The 17,197-nt window shown below is 39.2% G+C and overlaps 1 protein-coding gene across 1 annotated transcript in view; it reads left to right on the top strand.

Annotated features, from left to right (window-relative positions):
• Positions 1 to 15,592, top strand: part of PTN (pleiotrophin) — a gene marked incomplete at its 3' end in the record, with an annotated part of 97,347 nt that extends 81,755 nt beyond the window's left edge. The window contains exon 5 of the mRNA XM_079711460.1: positions 15,537 to 15,592. Within this exon, the coding sequence (XP_079567586.1) occupies positions 15,537 to 15,592 (56 nt within the window). The remainder of the gene's footprint in view (positions 1 to 15,536) is intronic.
• Positions 15,593 to 17,197: the final 1,605 nt, after the last annotated feature.

The following is a 17,197-nucleotide window of genomic DNA, read 5'->3' as shown; positions in this document are numbered from 1 at the left end:
TCCCATATCTGTCAGAGTTTTTAGCCGCAGCAACATCTATTCTAGCTAGTGAAGCAGAAAGGGGTTGATTGGAGAGTATTATATAGCTCACAGAATCTCTACAAGGGCCAGAGGATTTGACTTGGATCCATCAATATTGCAGAGAAGGCAAGAGATTCAAGAGAAATGTCTAATCACACCATACGTGACTGATATAGCAGACACCCTCTTGCTGAAATTACCCACTGCCAGCACATATAATACTAAGAATTGGACACTGGAAACTTCACCTTCCCTGTACCCCTAAAACCAGACACGTCCACCTCCTTTCTTGCCAAAATGTCCAATATCCCCAAATTTGGCCTTATTTTCTACTTGTTCACTTCTCCCTCTAAGACTCATTTAAGAGTGCCTGCATGGTAGAAAGTAGGTCACATATAAAATTATGTTGTAAGAGGGTCTGGGAAATGTCTATAACTTTCCAAACTCTGCCTGTAAATATGAGAAGAGAAGCTGAAAGGGATTTGAATTGCTCTTTAGTGAGTGATCCTTCAGGGAGTATGTGTTGGAGTATATCATCAGACCTACCCCTCTCTCCTGTCGGGCTAGAAGAGGCACTGATGACATTTCTTGGAGAGAAAGCTGCCCGGAGTAATCATATTGGGCCAGTTGAGTACCCAACTGTAGAGAGAGTTAGGTCTTTCCTTATTGGAACCACCAGTCATTCTTTGTTGAGTCATTTCAGCCTTTTCAGTTTGAAAATAATGCACAGGAATAATTGAGCTGTGGCCAGCCTGGGCTGACAGCGCTATATCAAAGATCAGAGCAGAGAACCCTTCACAGGGGGGGCAAATAACTGTTCTCCAAGCCACAAGTGTTTCTCAGTGGTCCCCTTGGAAGATGGACTCACTGTAGAATTAGAAGATGGCCGAGCTGAATGGGACTCAGGAAGGGCCCTTCTGTGGGGAAGCTGTGGTCCTCCAGGCAGTGCTGTCTGTGGGAGCAGGTACAGCCCAGGGGAGCGGGCTGCTGGTAGCTATCACCAGAATGCAGAGTCAAAGATGAGGCCAAGGTGGGGGCTTGTGTGGAAGGCACCTAGATGAACTGAGATTTTCCTAGGTGCCATAAATGATATAGCCTAATGATCATCTTGGATCGTTCTAGAATCTTGAGTTATCATTGACCTGGAAATTATTAGTTGCTTTATAAACAAGATACATAAATATTGTGAAGTATTGCGAAACTCCTTTTGATACTGACAGGCCAGCTTGGCATATATCTGCTTCCAAGTTTGCCTGACAGAAGGGTATTCACAAATGGTTTCTGGGGTAGGCAGAGGGAGAAGCACATGGATGGATGTCTGTGTCACAGGTGGTCCAGGAAACAGTGTTAATCCCTCTTGCTGTCCTGTCCACCAATTCATGCTCTGCTCGTACCAAGCCCTTGTTAAACTTCCCTGCTATCGATAACCCTAATTCCTTTTAGTTCTTCCCAGCTATTTCTAAAAGTTTTGCCATGTCGCTGCTCTCTCTTTTTGGATGATTTCCTAGCCCTCTCAGGTTTGGCAATTCATCTTTAAAAATCAAAAGGACAGCAACCATTTAAGTGTGAGATTCAGCTGTGTGCAGGACACAGCGTTTAGCAACTGATCATTAAATGGGAAAGGGAGTCAGTAAAGTGGTATTGCCAGCATTCTCGATTCTCTCCCGCTAAGTAGATTCTTTTGTTAGTTCTTTTAAAGATAAAAGATGCTCCCCAACATTTCTTTCTATTTTCTGGGCTCTGACATCCCTTGGGAATGAGCATGCAGCCCTCTGTGGATGAGCTTTGCTAGGCTGAGAGACTTTTAACTGTGTTGAGAGAGGTGAATGCACAGAATCCCACTGTAGGCCAGCCTGGAATGGGCTCCCTCCCCTCTAAGACCCCTGATGGGGTTGATGGCTGCTGCCCTTGCATTTGACCAGAAAGAGGCAGCCTGGGGCATCTTATGGGGATTTTGTTCTTTTTGATCAGAGGGAAACACTCTTATTCAGTTTGGCCTTAAGGTTTTCATTTCTTTTTTATTCTGCTTGTGGAAATCTTTGAATGTCTATTTTATTTCCCATCCATGATACTGTTCTTGAAGTGAGAAAATCTAATTCTGCAACTTTCTTATTAGAATATCTGTTTTGTCTTCTGTAAACTAAAGTCTTCAATGAATATCTCATAGCACTATTGTAAAGATGAAGTAATTTATGTAAAAATACCTGATAAATGTGCAGTGTTTTTCAGACTGTTTCCTTCCTTCCAAATGGATTTCCTGAGGTGGGCGTTTCCCTCAGCACCTTTTCAGGCAAAAGAATTATGGTGATTACAACGATAGTAATAGTTAATATTTCATGAGAGCCTAGTAGGTTTTGATTATAGCTGGGTACATTGCTCATACATTGTGTCATTGAATATTCACAAAAACTCTGTGAAATAGTTACTATGATCATCCCCAATTTTATGTATAAGGAAACTATGGCTTAGAGAAGTGAGACGCCTAGTGTAAGGTGATACAGCTAATAGGCAGAGGAGCCAGGACTTAAGTACAAGGCAGCCTGACTCTAGATCTCCTGCATTATGTACAGCTCCTACCCCTGTATCTATTCAACATGGGCATCTCAGTTTCTTATCTGAGAAAGGTAATGAATTTCAGACCCACTTATTCTTCCTAAAATCCCTCTTTTATCATCACTTCCACCAGCAACAGAATCAGATCCTGGCTCGTGAGCAGGACGTGATCATCCAGTTTGGCTCTTGCCGGATCCTTGTTCCTGGCATTGCCCGTATACTCTGCCTCAGCCACATCAAACTCCCAGAGATGGCCGAACGGGCCATGAACTCTTATATGTCCATTTCTCTGCACCTATGATTGTAGAAACCTGGAACTTGTTCTCCTTCTTCTATACTTCATACATTTCATTCTGTAAAACCCAGCTCGTTCATTGATCAAGTATTTATGGAGTGGGTTCTATAGGCTAGAGTTAGCACCAGGGACAAATCAATGACCTATATGGACCTATAGTGCAATAGGAAAAACAGGAGGATAAATCCCAATGTACCGCTCAGAGTACAAAGGCTATGAAAGAGAGCAGCATGCTGTCCTTGGGCATTGTTTCCAATTTATTCATTTATTTATAAAATCTATTAAGAGCCTACAGTGGTAAAGGTTGTATGTTAGGTGCTGCTGATATTAAACAAGTTTCCTTCCCTCTTACTGCTATGTTCTAGTGGTGGTGGTGGGTAGATAACAGTGACCAAAATAAATAACTAGTAATTAAAATTAGAACTACATATTAGAGTAAGTGGTCTTAAAATCTAAAGAGCCAAGTGTCAGAGTGACCAAAAGGGAAGGGGGCTAAGTTAGATACAGTAACTGGGGAAAGCTCCTTTGAGAGGCAACTTTTGAACTTGGACTTGAAGACATAGAGCAGCTAGCCATACTAATGTTCTAAATGAAACAAGGGGAAGTTCAAAGTCCTGAGGCCAAAAAGAGCTTGTTTTGTTCAAGGATTAGAAAAGAGATCAATATGAGAACTTGCCAGACTTCCCTTCCCGAGCCTTGAGTTGCTGCCTTTTCTCCGAGGGCTGGCTCCTCTGATAAGACATTCATCCCTGTCTCTGCCATGAGTGCATGTCTGCCTTGCCCCACCCTGAACCTCTTGAGGTCGGGAGCCACAGCCCATTCCCCTTTGCAAGTTACTACATCTCATGTCCCTAGTCCCTGAGAGGAGCTCAACATATAGTACCGACTTAATGAATGAATGATGTATCCAACTAAACTGTCCTGGTCTGGCTTACTAGAGCACATCATTCATTCACTGGCTGCCAAAAAATGTATACAGAAATCACAGTTAAAGCACAAGACACTCACCTGGAAGAAGAGTCACCTGGGTGTTTTACTCCCATTCTTATTGAAGAATTTTTGTTTCTATGCTGGAACAGATGTGAGGACTAGGAACTATAAATATTTGTAGAGTTTACTTCATGCTGTGTGTCTTCTTCCATCTCCCTTGGTAAATTCCGTGCTCAGAGGCTCATTAGCTGTGCACACACAAAACAGCTATATAATAATTAGTATCAAGGAAGGCTGCATAATAGAACAATGTTTGCACTAATTAGATACTGGGTTGAGAGACCTTCTTTTTATTTCCCCCTGAAGCTTCTGCATTTCTCCTTTCTAACTTTTGCTTTGTGTTTTAGGTTTTAGCTATTATCATCAGCATTTCTTGAGCATCACAAAAGCAGTTGCTATTTATAGTCTTTTTTTTTCTTTTTTTTTTTTATTAGTTTCTGCTTTATAACAAAGTGAATCAGTCATACATATACATCTGTTCCCACATCCCTTCCCTCATGCATCTCCCTCCCTCCCACCCTCCCCATCCCACCAACGTGACAGGCACTATACTAAGCCCTTAGCATGCATTGTCTCACTTGGTCCCCACCAAAGCCCCAAGGAGTTTGGTTCACATTTTACAAAGGAGGACACTAAGGTTGCAACTTGCACAAGGTCACTAGCCAGTGAGGGGTCAGGCTTGAACTTGAAGTCAGGACTGTGTCCAGAGTTCTTTTCTATTACACCAGTTCTTCCTAAACTGAGCGCTTCCTATGGGATCTCTTTGGGTATTGTAAAATAAATGAATAGTTTTGGTTTCTGTTTTAATGATAATTCTAAAACATTGGTATAAGCATGTTTGGGGTCATTTACGATTGAGTCATGTCAGATAATTTTTGTCTCAAGCTTGTCTTTGTGTAATAATTGGATGGGAGCAAATGATAACTTTTAGTGCTGCAGTTCTCAAGATGGGGTCCTCTAAAGGGGTTGAGTTCCTCCAGAGTAAGACACAGCAGTGCAATGCACCCTGTTACACTCAGTGGCCTCCAAGGCTCAACCCAGGGCTGGATTCAGGGCTACCTTCTCTCCACTGTGAGATTCGTAGAGATGTTGGTGCTTCCCCAGGATCCAAGGCACCAGTGTCCTGGTAACAAGTGCTGCTAGCAGAGATACTTTGCACACTCTCCGTGACTCCAGCCAGCTTGGCCCTGATGCAAAGCCTTCAGGAGCCTACAGGGAAATCAAAGCGGGCTGGCTGTTGCTCAGCGCACAGACAGGGAAGAGAAAAAAAGACTTTTTCAGGAGGAAAGAACAGTATTTATAGAGAGCTCATCAGAAATCCAAAGAGCAAGAAGCAGGTAAACATTTTTCTGGTGTCCTCCTTCTGGGTCACACAGGGGGCAAGGCCCAGAGCTCTTTGCCGCAGGTTCACACATTCACAGCACTCGCTTTCCCAAGGCAAAGATAATTTCAGGAATTATTCTCATTCTACAGAAAAAAGGACAACTTTATTTTCAGGTCTTCGCCCAGATGCACAAGAGTAATAAATTAAGCTGCTGTGAAGGCTGCTGTCTAAAAAAATGTGAAGTCGACAGGAATCTCCTCAGATCTAACTTTTGCTGCTGCTGTAGACAGGGCGATGGGTGGATGGGGGTGGAAGGAATCAAGTAATGGGGAAATGTAGCTCACCTGCTGGAAATCTGGAGGACAAGGGTGGAGACAGGTAAGTGGATTAATGCAGAGAGCATTGTGAAACCATTAATGAGCATAAAGTCCTAGAGTATGCAGTACCAAAGTCACATATTCAAATGATGTTATTTAAAATGTGGGGAACAGATTTTTTTAAAACATAAGAATAAACACGTATATTTTGCATCTCTACAACTAATGAGGGTGATCTGAAGGATATACAAAAATGAAAACTAGTGTGAAGTCTAGTTCACTGCTGTATTAGCTTGGTAGCACTGCTGTAACAAAATACCATAAACAACAGAAATTAATTTTTTCACAATTCTGGGGGCTAGAAGTCTGAGATCAAGGTTTCAGGAGGGTTGATTCCATCTGAATGCCATGAGGGGAGGGTCTATTCCAGGCCTCTTTTCTTGGCTCATAGATGGCTGTCCTCTCCCTGTGCCTTCACATCATTTTCCCTCTGTGCATATCTGTGTCCAAATTTCCTCTTCTTATAAGGGCACCAGTCATATTGGATTAGGGCCCACTCCAATGATCTCATTTTAACTGAATTACCTCTGTAAAGACCCTGTCTCAAATATGTTCACACTCTGAAGTATCGGGGTTAGGAATTTAACATGAATTTTTGAGGGGGACATAATTCAGCCCATAACGACTGATTCATATATATATAATATATATATATAAATATATAATATATATATAATATATATATAATTTATATATATATAAAATATATATATAATTTATATATATAAAATATATATATATATTATATATAAAACAACTGATTCTTATATATACATATATATATATATACACACATACCTAAAAATTTCATTTGAGAGTGAATAAAAAATGATTTATTGAGCTGTACTTACTGAGCTTTTAAATATTCTAGAGTTCAAGCTTTTCTCCTTTTTCATAAATCATAATTTGAGTTTACAGTAACACCAGTCCTATAATATTAAACATCAGATATGGTAATAGAAAAATAATGATGTGCTAAGTGGGAATTACTTATTGTTTATAATGATACATTTCATTTCTGACTTGGGCTATAATATAAATTTTAATATTTTTATAATAAGGTAAATTTTCTACCTATGCCTTCATTATTGCAGAAACAAGCTTTTAAACATTTAAATATCATATTAGAAATAAGCGTTCTTCTTTTCTGCTTTTGATGTAGAAGAAGGCAGTTAATCTGTGTGTGGGGAAGTCACTGTCAAGAAGTGTAAGGTGATGAGAGTGGCCTAGGACTGAAGAAGGGGCAGATGCTTTGCTGAACAGAAGAAACCTACATGTTCATTCCCCCTTGTAAGGCTGTGTGTGTGTGTGTGTGAGAGAGAGAGAGAGGGAGAGAGAGGGAGAGAGAGACACGTGGATTTAATTATATCACTCTGTTCTAGCTTCTAGAGTTCTGCAAAGTAGCTGGGAGGCGTGGGACGGAGTTAGGGCCAGCAGTATCACCAAGCATGACAGCATATAGTGACTGCCAAACCAAACACATACATACCCCGAGTCTCTAACACAGGTATCAGATTTGCATGCTATTGTACCCGCAAATATACGGGCATAATCATAACCTACATTCTCAAAGCTACCTATGTAAAATCACACATTCTTTGAAGAGTTTCACTTGCTTTAGCTATATTTGCCTCTCTTCAATGTTATTTAACACTTAAAAACCTTTTTTTTGGCCAAAGCTGAAAAAGACAAAAACACACACACACAGGCATTCGCGCACACACACACACACATGCACAGAGCTTTTTGTTTTCCTTCTGTAACTATCTACAAGTGAGAAAGCCCTGGATTAAAGGATGTACAGATGAAACAACTCTGATTCCTTTCTTCACTTATCTTCTCTCTTGTGAATTCAGAGGAAATATCCACAAAAATTTTCAGTTGTTTTTACATTTTCAAACACATGAATAGGTGTAGCTGATACATAAGGACAATGTGAATGTGCTGAGCTAAAAAGAGGGGTTTGACTTGGTGACTCTCTACCTGGTACACACATGCACATAGGAGTGACCCCATCACACTCATGTCTACTGTATAAAGGAAGCGCATCCTAGAGAGGATTCCTTTCTAGATGGGTTGGAGAAGCCAATAGTTATCTCAACATTTTCCTTCAAAGAAAAGGAAACGGAGAGACAAGCGGGAAAAGAGGCTGAAAAGAGGAGTCTCTGGGTGAAGGGAGAAGGGCTTCATCTACTGATCCAGTGGGAGTTGCTTTGGAAAATAACTGACATGCTTAGGGACTTTTAGTAAGCTTGCTTTGGGTGGCTGATGAAATAATTTCCTCACCTCCACTAAATCTTCTGTTAGGTCCACATTACTCACTGCTGCTCTGATGGCTGAACTTGCTATTTGGAGGCTGTGCAGTTAAGTGCCGAGTCACCTCTCAAAGTAAATGGGGGCAGAACAGAGGTTCCTCAGAGGGTCCAGACATATTTTGTTTGTGTCTAGACACAGATGTATACTATCTTTTATGCACATCTACTTGATGTCAGAAAGCAAACGTGTAGAAGGGCAGATAATTGGGAGGAAGTTGTAGGTATTGTTATGAAATAGAATTGATGAGCAAAAAGGAAGGTGGACAGTGAGGGAAGGAACAGCTGTCAGCACATGGGCAGCACTGAGTAGCAGCCGTAGGCAGGTGGATATGTATGTATAGAGGTAGGTATGTATTCCATACATAATCCTAGAAGTAAATGCACTGAGTCCCTAAAAGAGGAAATGAAGCGAGTGACATTACAAAATAAGAAATCGAAGAGGAAACAACAAATCATTACACAGATGTTGGACCGAACCATATCTGTGAATAATATCTTAAGAACAAAAATCTAACAGATTATACTTTTGATTTTTAAATATATAGAAATTTCTTCCTGTATTGTGCCACTTAATATTGGGAAGTTTAATGAATGGTGCCATGCCAGGAAGCCAAGCCAACTAGTACCTGGATCCCTGGTGGATCACTGAGCTGTACATTTACAATTCAGCAAGCCTTGTTATCAGTTCTGAGACGCAGCTGGCATGGTGCAAGGAATTAGATATTTCCAGGTGACTAGGCAGCTAATTCTTAAATACAGGTGAGTTCCTTTAAATAGGTTCATGAAGCATTAAAAGGGTGTTGGTGGTATCCAGATTTTGGACTTACTTACATTGCGATGTTACTGTTTGTCAGTAATCTGATCCCTTTCCTTCACTCAGTTTTCATGATTTATTGAATGAGTCTCCACAGGTTAGCTTTAGGGCTTTCTATGGCACGCCTCCCGCTGTCCCTGTCTGCTGGTAATCTTGACCTCTGAATCTCCAGTGTCCATTTCTGAGTGTTCATAGCTTCCTCATATAGGAATTCTACCTCTTAGAAGGTACAAATCTCTTCTTCCTAGTCTAATCAATAGTTCCTCCCATCGATTTAATGACCCAAAGCCATTTTATTTGAATCAGTGGCAAAGAGAGGTTGACTCAGTTAAAATTCAAGCGCCTCTCAAATCTTGTCATCTCTTAATTTTCTTTTTATGTTTTCTGTCTACCCCATACGTCATGTGAAAGAGAGAAATCAAACCAAGACATTTTGCTCAGAAAATGAGATTAGCTTATCCCAGAATTTTCAACTCTTCTGCTTCACAGAATAGCATTTCCTCTCAAGGTGTTCAAAAAATCTTTAAACTGATGTCTTTCAATGCTTACTCACAACCTTATTTCTTCCATATTTCCCTAATATTGGATACGGAAGTGGGTGTTTACTTGTACCATCCACATGGCAATCCCATTTCTAAAAGGGCCTGTGAATAGATGGAAAAGAGATGATGCATCCTGTTTGATTATTTGCCTTTTGAGAACGAGTTTGCTGTGATAGACTCATATAGGTTGCTGATAAAAATTTAAATTGGTACTTCCTTTCAAGAAAGAACTATGCCAGTATATACCTAGAGCTTTAAAAACACTCTGTCCTTTGATCAAGTAGATCCTCTTCTAATAATTTATACTAAGGCAGAATTTTAACATACAATGATTTGTCTGTAAAAACACACATTGCACCATTATTCATAATAACAGAAAGTGGGAACACGCCAACTGAGCAGCAAAAGAAGAAAGGTTACAAAAAATAAGGGTGGGCATGTCATAAAGGAATACTACTTGGTCATGTTTCAGAGTATATGCAGTGGCATGAAAACGAATACAATAGAACTTTTAGTATAATATACTTTATCAACTGTCAATATGTTCCTAGTTTAATGTATATATTACATATATTTATAGAAAGGAAACATAAATAGAACCTGTTGCTAAAAGTGTTATCTTTATATTGTGAAACCATGGGTAATTTCTTTACCATATGTTTCTTTATTTTCTATATAAGCTGGTATTACTTTTTTTTTTTTTTTTTTTTTTTTTTGCGGTACACGGGCCTCTCACTGTTGTGGCCTCTCCCGTTGTGGAGCACAGGCTCCGGACGTGCAGGCTCAGCGGCCATGGCTCACGGGCCCAGCCGCTCCGCGGCATGTGGGATCTTCCCGGATCGGGGCACAAACCCGTGTCCCCTGCATCGGCAGGCAGACTCTCAACCACTGCGCCACCAGGGAAGCCCTGGTATTACTTTTAAAACTGAAAAGCTAACTAATATTTTTTAAGAAGAATGAAATAACTCAGAGAAGAGGAACTCTCTCCCCCCTCAGGCCAAATCTACTATAGACATACTTTTTCTCCCTACTAATTAATTCTCTTACATCACATGCATCTGTGGTGTACCAAGAGAAATACGGAGTGAAGCCATAAAAATAGGTGCTGTGATCTTTAATATAAATATACACTTTCAGAGTACAATTTTGAAAGACCCTCACATAAAGCAACCTTGAGAACAGTACTTGTAATGTAAGCTCTGTGAGAGCAGAATTTTATCTTGTTTGCTATTATATCCCAGCATCTAGAACAGCACCAGATAGGTAGTCGATATAGAGTAAATATTTGCTATATGAATTTTTTTGTTTAGTAGTAGTAAAATGGGATCTTAGAGGTCATCATCTCATATGATATTCACGATGGCCCTATGAGGAGGATATACCAGGTTTTATTATCCTCAGTTTACAGAAACAGATGCAGAACGATTGATTTGCCCAAGATCACAGAGCTGGTAGATGGAAGACATCAGTCTGAACCAATCCTCTCGGTGAAGACTTGGTTCTCAGGACGTTCCTAACAGAATTTGTAGCCTCATTGCCTGACTAAACACATGGCCTCTGTGCCACTTATTTCTTCAGAGTCCATCAAGATTTTGTCTTCTATTCAGATTTTAAAGTATATATATGAGCTCAGAATTTATTCTAGCATAGCTCATATTATTCTTATTCTTCTCACTGCCTCTATTCTTTACGATCAGTAGTTGCTATGCATTGAAAGAATTTTCCTGGCTAGATTTTGAGTTTTCTACATAGAATATGGCAAAGATGGCACTCCAGGTGCTGTCATTCATAGCAACATGAAGTTCCCGAATTGTTTAGAGTGTTCATTTTTAGGAAAGTCTTAGTGCTTTCTGAACACTTTCAAATATATCTCAAACAAAAAATCCTGCTTCTATTCAAATAATACAAAGTTTTACATATATACCATGAGAGAGAGATAAGCACTTTCCTCCATCAACTCAAAAACTGGCCAAAGAAAGGATGAAAGTTTGGAAACCCAGGAAGTTAAAGCACACCAAGGGCACCACTGTGAGTTTCCAGTGCAGCAATGTCTCGGGAGTGATCATTCAAGGGAACAGAACAAGCCCTTCGCTCTCACGTTTTGACAATGGCTCATTTCCTGTTTGCATCCGTTTCTGCTTCACAACTTCAGTCCAGGTAGGGAAGAGTGATAGTAGCCTGGGGTGTTATTTGAGGTATGCTGAGTGTGTGCTGCTTTCCCTGGACTTGGCTCTTTTCAGTGTGAATTAAGGTGCCCTACTATTTCAAGTCAGGACAATGATCACATGGGCTCTTAAAACCTTTGAGAGTAGCCACTGTATGACTTTATTACAAAGCACTTTGTTTTACCCAGTTAGACCCCTGCTCTAGGCCAATTTGTGACCCTCATGCTTAGAGGAAAGGGTTCTTTCACCATAACCTTGAAAGACTACTAAAATCGGACACTACTTTTACTCACAGAGTTAATTCAGGACTTTAAAGACAAGAAAAATGTTGAGAATCTTGGATAAATTTCATGTATATATGTTTGTAAATTATTCTTTGTAAAAAATTCTTCAAAGAATATTTAAAGAAGAACTTTAAATATTTCACTGAAATATTACAAGATTCTGATTGAATTTATACTTTTTTACTTTCCTCGAGAAATACTACTTTTCTATGTACTAATGAGTTGACTCTTTTTACTTCCCCTTCAAGTGTTTATTTCTTCACTCTGCATGCAACAAATATTTTTTTGCATTTCATGTACCAGGCTTATCATGTACCAGGCACTGAAGACACAGATGCAAAAGGCAAACATAGTCTCTACCCTCGTAGGAAGGGAAAATGCATGTTAAATAATTCAATACAATATTACTAGCAATGAGAGGCACAATGGAAGTGTCTAACCATGGGTGAAATATGCTTAGCTTGGGAGTTTGGGAAGGGCATCCTTGAAGAAGTGAAACTGAAGATCTTAAGGATGAGTTGATGTTGGCCAAGCAAAGCTAGGATAGTAGGAATAAAAACATTCAGGTAAAAAGAACATAATATGTAAAGACTGAGGTGGAAATAACCAAGGAAAATTCAGGGAACCTCCATAAGGAAAATGAGTACATAAGGAAAATGGTAAGCCAATGAGGCATGTGTTCTTGCCGTGCTGCAGACTTATTTAGTTCACTGAAGATTTACTAGTCAGCTATAATGCACTAGGTACCATGCTGTGGGCTACGGGGTTAACAGTAGTAGAGATTCTGCCCTCTCACAGCTTATACTTTGGTGACAACTACAGTACTAGAGATAAGTGCTCTGCTGGGGAAATAAAGATAATAGGCTTCTAACTCAGATCAAGAGCTTAACAAACTAGAAGTGGTGTCAAAAGTGGTTCCTGAAGGATGGGAGGCATTAACAAGATGGAGGTGGTCATGGAAGTGTGGAGTTGATGGAATAAAGAGTGGGTTTGAAGGCCAAAGACTGAGAGAGAAAAAGGAATGATGTGCTTGGGGGAATTGAAATAAGCGTTAAGTGTAGAGATTCAAGTAAAGGGAGGTGATCTGAACAATGGGCAACATATAAGTACAAAATAAGACCAATGGGCATTTACTACAGATGTGATGATTAATGGATGTGGTGCTGTGCTGGGCAAAGAGGTCCAAGAGTCAGGGAATGGCACCTCATCTGATTCTACTGCTGGATCATTGTAGACCTTGAGGAATCACTGACACTCTTTTGGCTTCTCTTTCTGCACCAATTACACAGGAGAGTTGGATTAAGTTCTTTCTTGATCATAGATTCCATGATACTATTTAAAAACCCTCATGTAGACAGGATAAAGCTTGAGAGGATGTTCGCAAGTTTTTGAGACCACAGAGACAAGTAGTGACAAAGTTCATTTTGTCAGTAAAATGTACGTAAAAGTCACAATGTGAGAAATCAAATTGACCTTATGCAAATACAAACTCTTCCTTCTTCCCACTACCTTTTACTGAGGCTCCTCATTTTCCTATTTATATTGAACCCAGAGTGGACTTAAGGTGTGCAGTGTGTCAAAGGAATGCCATGATGACTTGTCAGTTGCATCAAAAAAATAAATTGATTGATGTTATGCAGATTACATGGCAATTGGTTGATTTCTTGGTATTTAGCCAGTTGTTAATTGATGAATATAAAATAAATGTCAGGCTCAGGTAACAGAGAGAGGATGTGCTCTTGCCTTTACCAAGGAGAACTGAGGAGAGATTCCCATTCCCAAAGTGTTCCCTGAAATGAACAACCTACATTAGTCAGATCAAATAGTGTTCAATATTCAGAATAACTTTAAGTGTTATGAAATAAAATTTTCCAAACACCTGATTGGTATGGGATCCATTTACTTACATATGAAATAGGGACATGCTAGCCAAAATATGCAAATTATTGCCCCAAACATCCACTCTACTGGAGAGCTAGAGGATTATAAATTACTAAGGCTTCCCCAGTAAGGGATTTGGAGAAAATCAGACAAGGGAAATCAAAGTTATATTTCAGTTGTCATCTTAGATTATTCCCTGATGATACCATTTTAATATACAGCTCTTACTTCAAATGTCAACCAAAGAGCGGGAATTATTAAATGTTCAGACATTACTTGTCCAGAAATTGAACAGAAAACCTTCTTTGAGCTTAGAGGTATCTTTAAACTTGGAAGTTCTGGTCATCTCACCTTTAATAGGTTAAAAAAAGGGAGACTTTTATAATGACAAGTAAAAATAGAAAGAATAAAAAATTGTTACTTCAGTATGGAGAGGGGAAAATTTGAGGATACACATGAACAAAATGAATGCTTGTGAGCAGCACTTTAGCAAAATTTTAGCAACTCCTGACCTAATTGTGTATGTTGCACCCTTGAAGCTTGAGTAAAGGAAGTTTAGGACAATTACTTTGTACAGAAATAATACTTCATCTAATATATAATGGACTTTGGAACTTATCTGAAGAGCTGGTAAGAATGCAGAAAGCTCAAGCTCTATTTAAGTATAAGCTGGGTTTTGTACACCATTTGTGGTTGGTGTCATGTCCCCTCTCATCATAAGCCTTTTGACCCTCTTGGACACATGTCCTATGATCTGATGAACAAAGGCCTAATCCCTACTGGCCATTGTTTGTGTCCTGATATTCCTCTGTTGCTTAGCACATTCAATAACCTGCTCAGTGCACATGTCTTGGTGATGACAAAGAGTATTAATCTTACAGAGAAATTACCTCTTGTTCTTAGTCTATTATCACACTAATGATGACTGCTTACCTTTATTTGCACATGTCATTGTGCCATGTTCTGTTCTCAGTGGATTTTATACAACTCATTGAATTTGGATATGAACCTTACAAAGTGGTACTATTCATATGCCCGTTCACAAGTGAGGAATCTGAGACACAGATACACAAATTAACTTTCTCAGTCTTATAGTAACTAGTGATGGAGCCAGAATTTAAACTCCAGCAGTCTGGCTCCAGCCCCAAATCCATACATTTCTGCCACTATTGTGGACCAAATGGGGGAAGTATTTTAGCAACATTTAGCAATATCCTTTTACTCACTAGCCTGGTGATGCTGACCATTCTTATCTTTGGAGCCAAAGCTGACATGTCCTATTCTATACAGCATTCTCCTATGCTTAGGAAAAGGGAGATGGCAGATGATTGAATGGAAAAGGATAAAGTCTTTTGATTTAAATCCTCATAGTTTTACTCACCTGGTTTAGCCCAGGTTGGTACATTCCACTTGCTTCATCCAAGGCTAGGAGTCTCTGTAGAGTCAAAGCTCCATGTCTGGTAGGTTCAAAGGTGGTCCTTCGTATATGAATAGCTGCCTAAATGTATAAACAGAGGGCAAATCAGGAGTGGAAGCACTTTGAAAATGTTTGTCAGTAAAGAATGCTTATCAACTCTCCATGGAAAGGGAATGTGGGAAATGAAGGGCTAAGAAAGCATTTGTAGCTCTCCATTGAGCAGTGACCTGGCTTATTCTCTCAGAGATTCTGGCTGTGTTTGTATTTTCTAAGTAGGAACCCCAGACAGTATGTTGTTTATCAAATGGGGGCAACCAGTAAGATAACAGGCATTTATATGCGCTCACACAGGGAGGTAAGCTGTATTACTCCTGCCTATTCTCATAGGCATTCTCCTGACAAAAGCACAAAAGCAGAGCCCCCCAACCCCAATACACACGTACTTTTTCTATGTATCTAATCATTTCATTCCTGGCCATTTATAAGACAAGTGGCTCCCTCCCTCATAGCTTACTAATGCAATGCTTCTTCTTCTCTTTCTTTTATTTTTAATCACAGCAGAATCTAAGAAGAAGAAAAAGGAAGGCAAGAAACAGGAGAAGATGCTGGACTAAAAGACGCCACCTTCCGTGGACCACGAAAAGGACATCAGCAAACAGGATCAGTTAACTATTGCATTTATATCTACCGTAGGCTTTTTATTCAAAAATTATCTATAGCTTAAGTACACAATAGGCAGAAACAAAAAGAAAAGAAAAATTTTGTAGTAGCATTCTTTTAAATGTATACCATAGTTCAACTAGGGGCTTATAATAAAGGACTATAATCCTATTTAGAAAGTTGACTTATAGTACATGATAAGTGATAGAAAACTGAGGTAAGTTTTTTGAAGTTATGTGATATTTTACATTTAAAATCTTTTTTTACATTTTTTTTCTTTTGGCAGCAATTTAAATGTTATGACCATGTAAACTACTTCTCTTGTTAGGTAATTTTTCACCTAGACTTTTTTTTCCCAATTGAGAAAAATGTCTACTAAACAAAGCAGCAATAAAATATGATCATCCTATTTGAGGAAAATATCTTTTTTTCTGCCAATGGATTTAAAAAAAAATTTAGTCAGCAAAATGAGGGGAGTGGGGTCAGAGCATGTCCTAGTTCAATGTTGACTTGTTTAAAAAGAAAAGCATTAAAACATGAAATTATTTTGCTTTGGCAGAAATATTTGTTTTCTTGATGAAATTATTTTTCCATCTGAGGAAAAAAAAAGACTAGGAAAATAAATCAAGGTGATGCTGAAAAAAAGATGCTTTTGTGTGCAATAATTTGATATTGTAACCCTTCTCCCTTTGTCACCTACACTCACCCATCTGACCTGTTAGCAGTGAGAATTGATCATACAAGCTAATTAAATCACTCTTGGGCACAAATGTTATATATATGTAGCTGTAGATGTAGCTCTATAACTATATATATATTCTAACTTTCTATCAGTATATAGTAGGTTAGACTGGTGCTACTGAATGAAACAAAAGTTCCAAAGTAGTGTAGTGTTTGGAAGAACAGAAAAATGCTCTTCTTCTATTGAATAAGTTTGGGCTTGCATAGTCCAAATCAGTAACACCAGGCAAAATGGTAGCCTGTACTTGGTTTCTATAAGCCAATAATTCTTACTCTATTATCTACTATATAAGTGCCACGGACTGTCTGTACAACTAACTCCCTTATCTGCTGAGCCCTGAACACAGTTTTTAAGTAAATATTATAAGTCTATGTTTCTATTATTCAGAGGAATAACCTCTCAGAAGTCAGCTGGGATTAGCCTCAAAGTATTTCTCTTGAAAAAGTCGCCTCTAATTTTAAAGCAATAAGACTCAATAAACAAACACTTATCTGCCAAGATAACTCTAAGTCCACTTTCAGAAATGGTGGTTTCAATACCTTGGGCTAACCATAAAATAATTACAAACTGGTCTAATGATGCAGCCAAAGTGTCTTCAAAGCTGTAGTATTTTTGCCATCTGGTCGAAGACTCCACTTGAGCTAGGCATGTTGGAAGGGTCCATATCTCCCCACTAAGTCAAAGCCAACTGCCAGTGGGGAGCAGAAAAAGGGATGGGCTTCTGGGCACATACATGAAACAGTTTATAGACTGGTGCTTAATAAAAGCAGAGTACCTTGTAAAGTGCAAATGCAGACACATTAATAGTGAATGCAGT

This window comes from Hyperoodon ampullatus (assembly GCF_949752795.1).
Source record: "Hyperoodon ampullatus genome assembly, chromosome: 9".
Taxonomy (NCBI): Eukaryota; Metazoa; Chordata; class Mammalia; order Artiodactyla; family Ziphiidae; genus Hyperoodon; species Hyperoodon ampullatus.
This window is presented reverse-complemented; position numbering and strand designations above follow the sequence as displayed.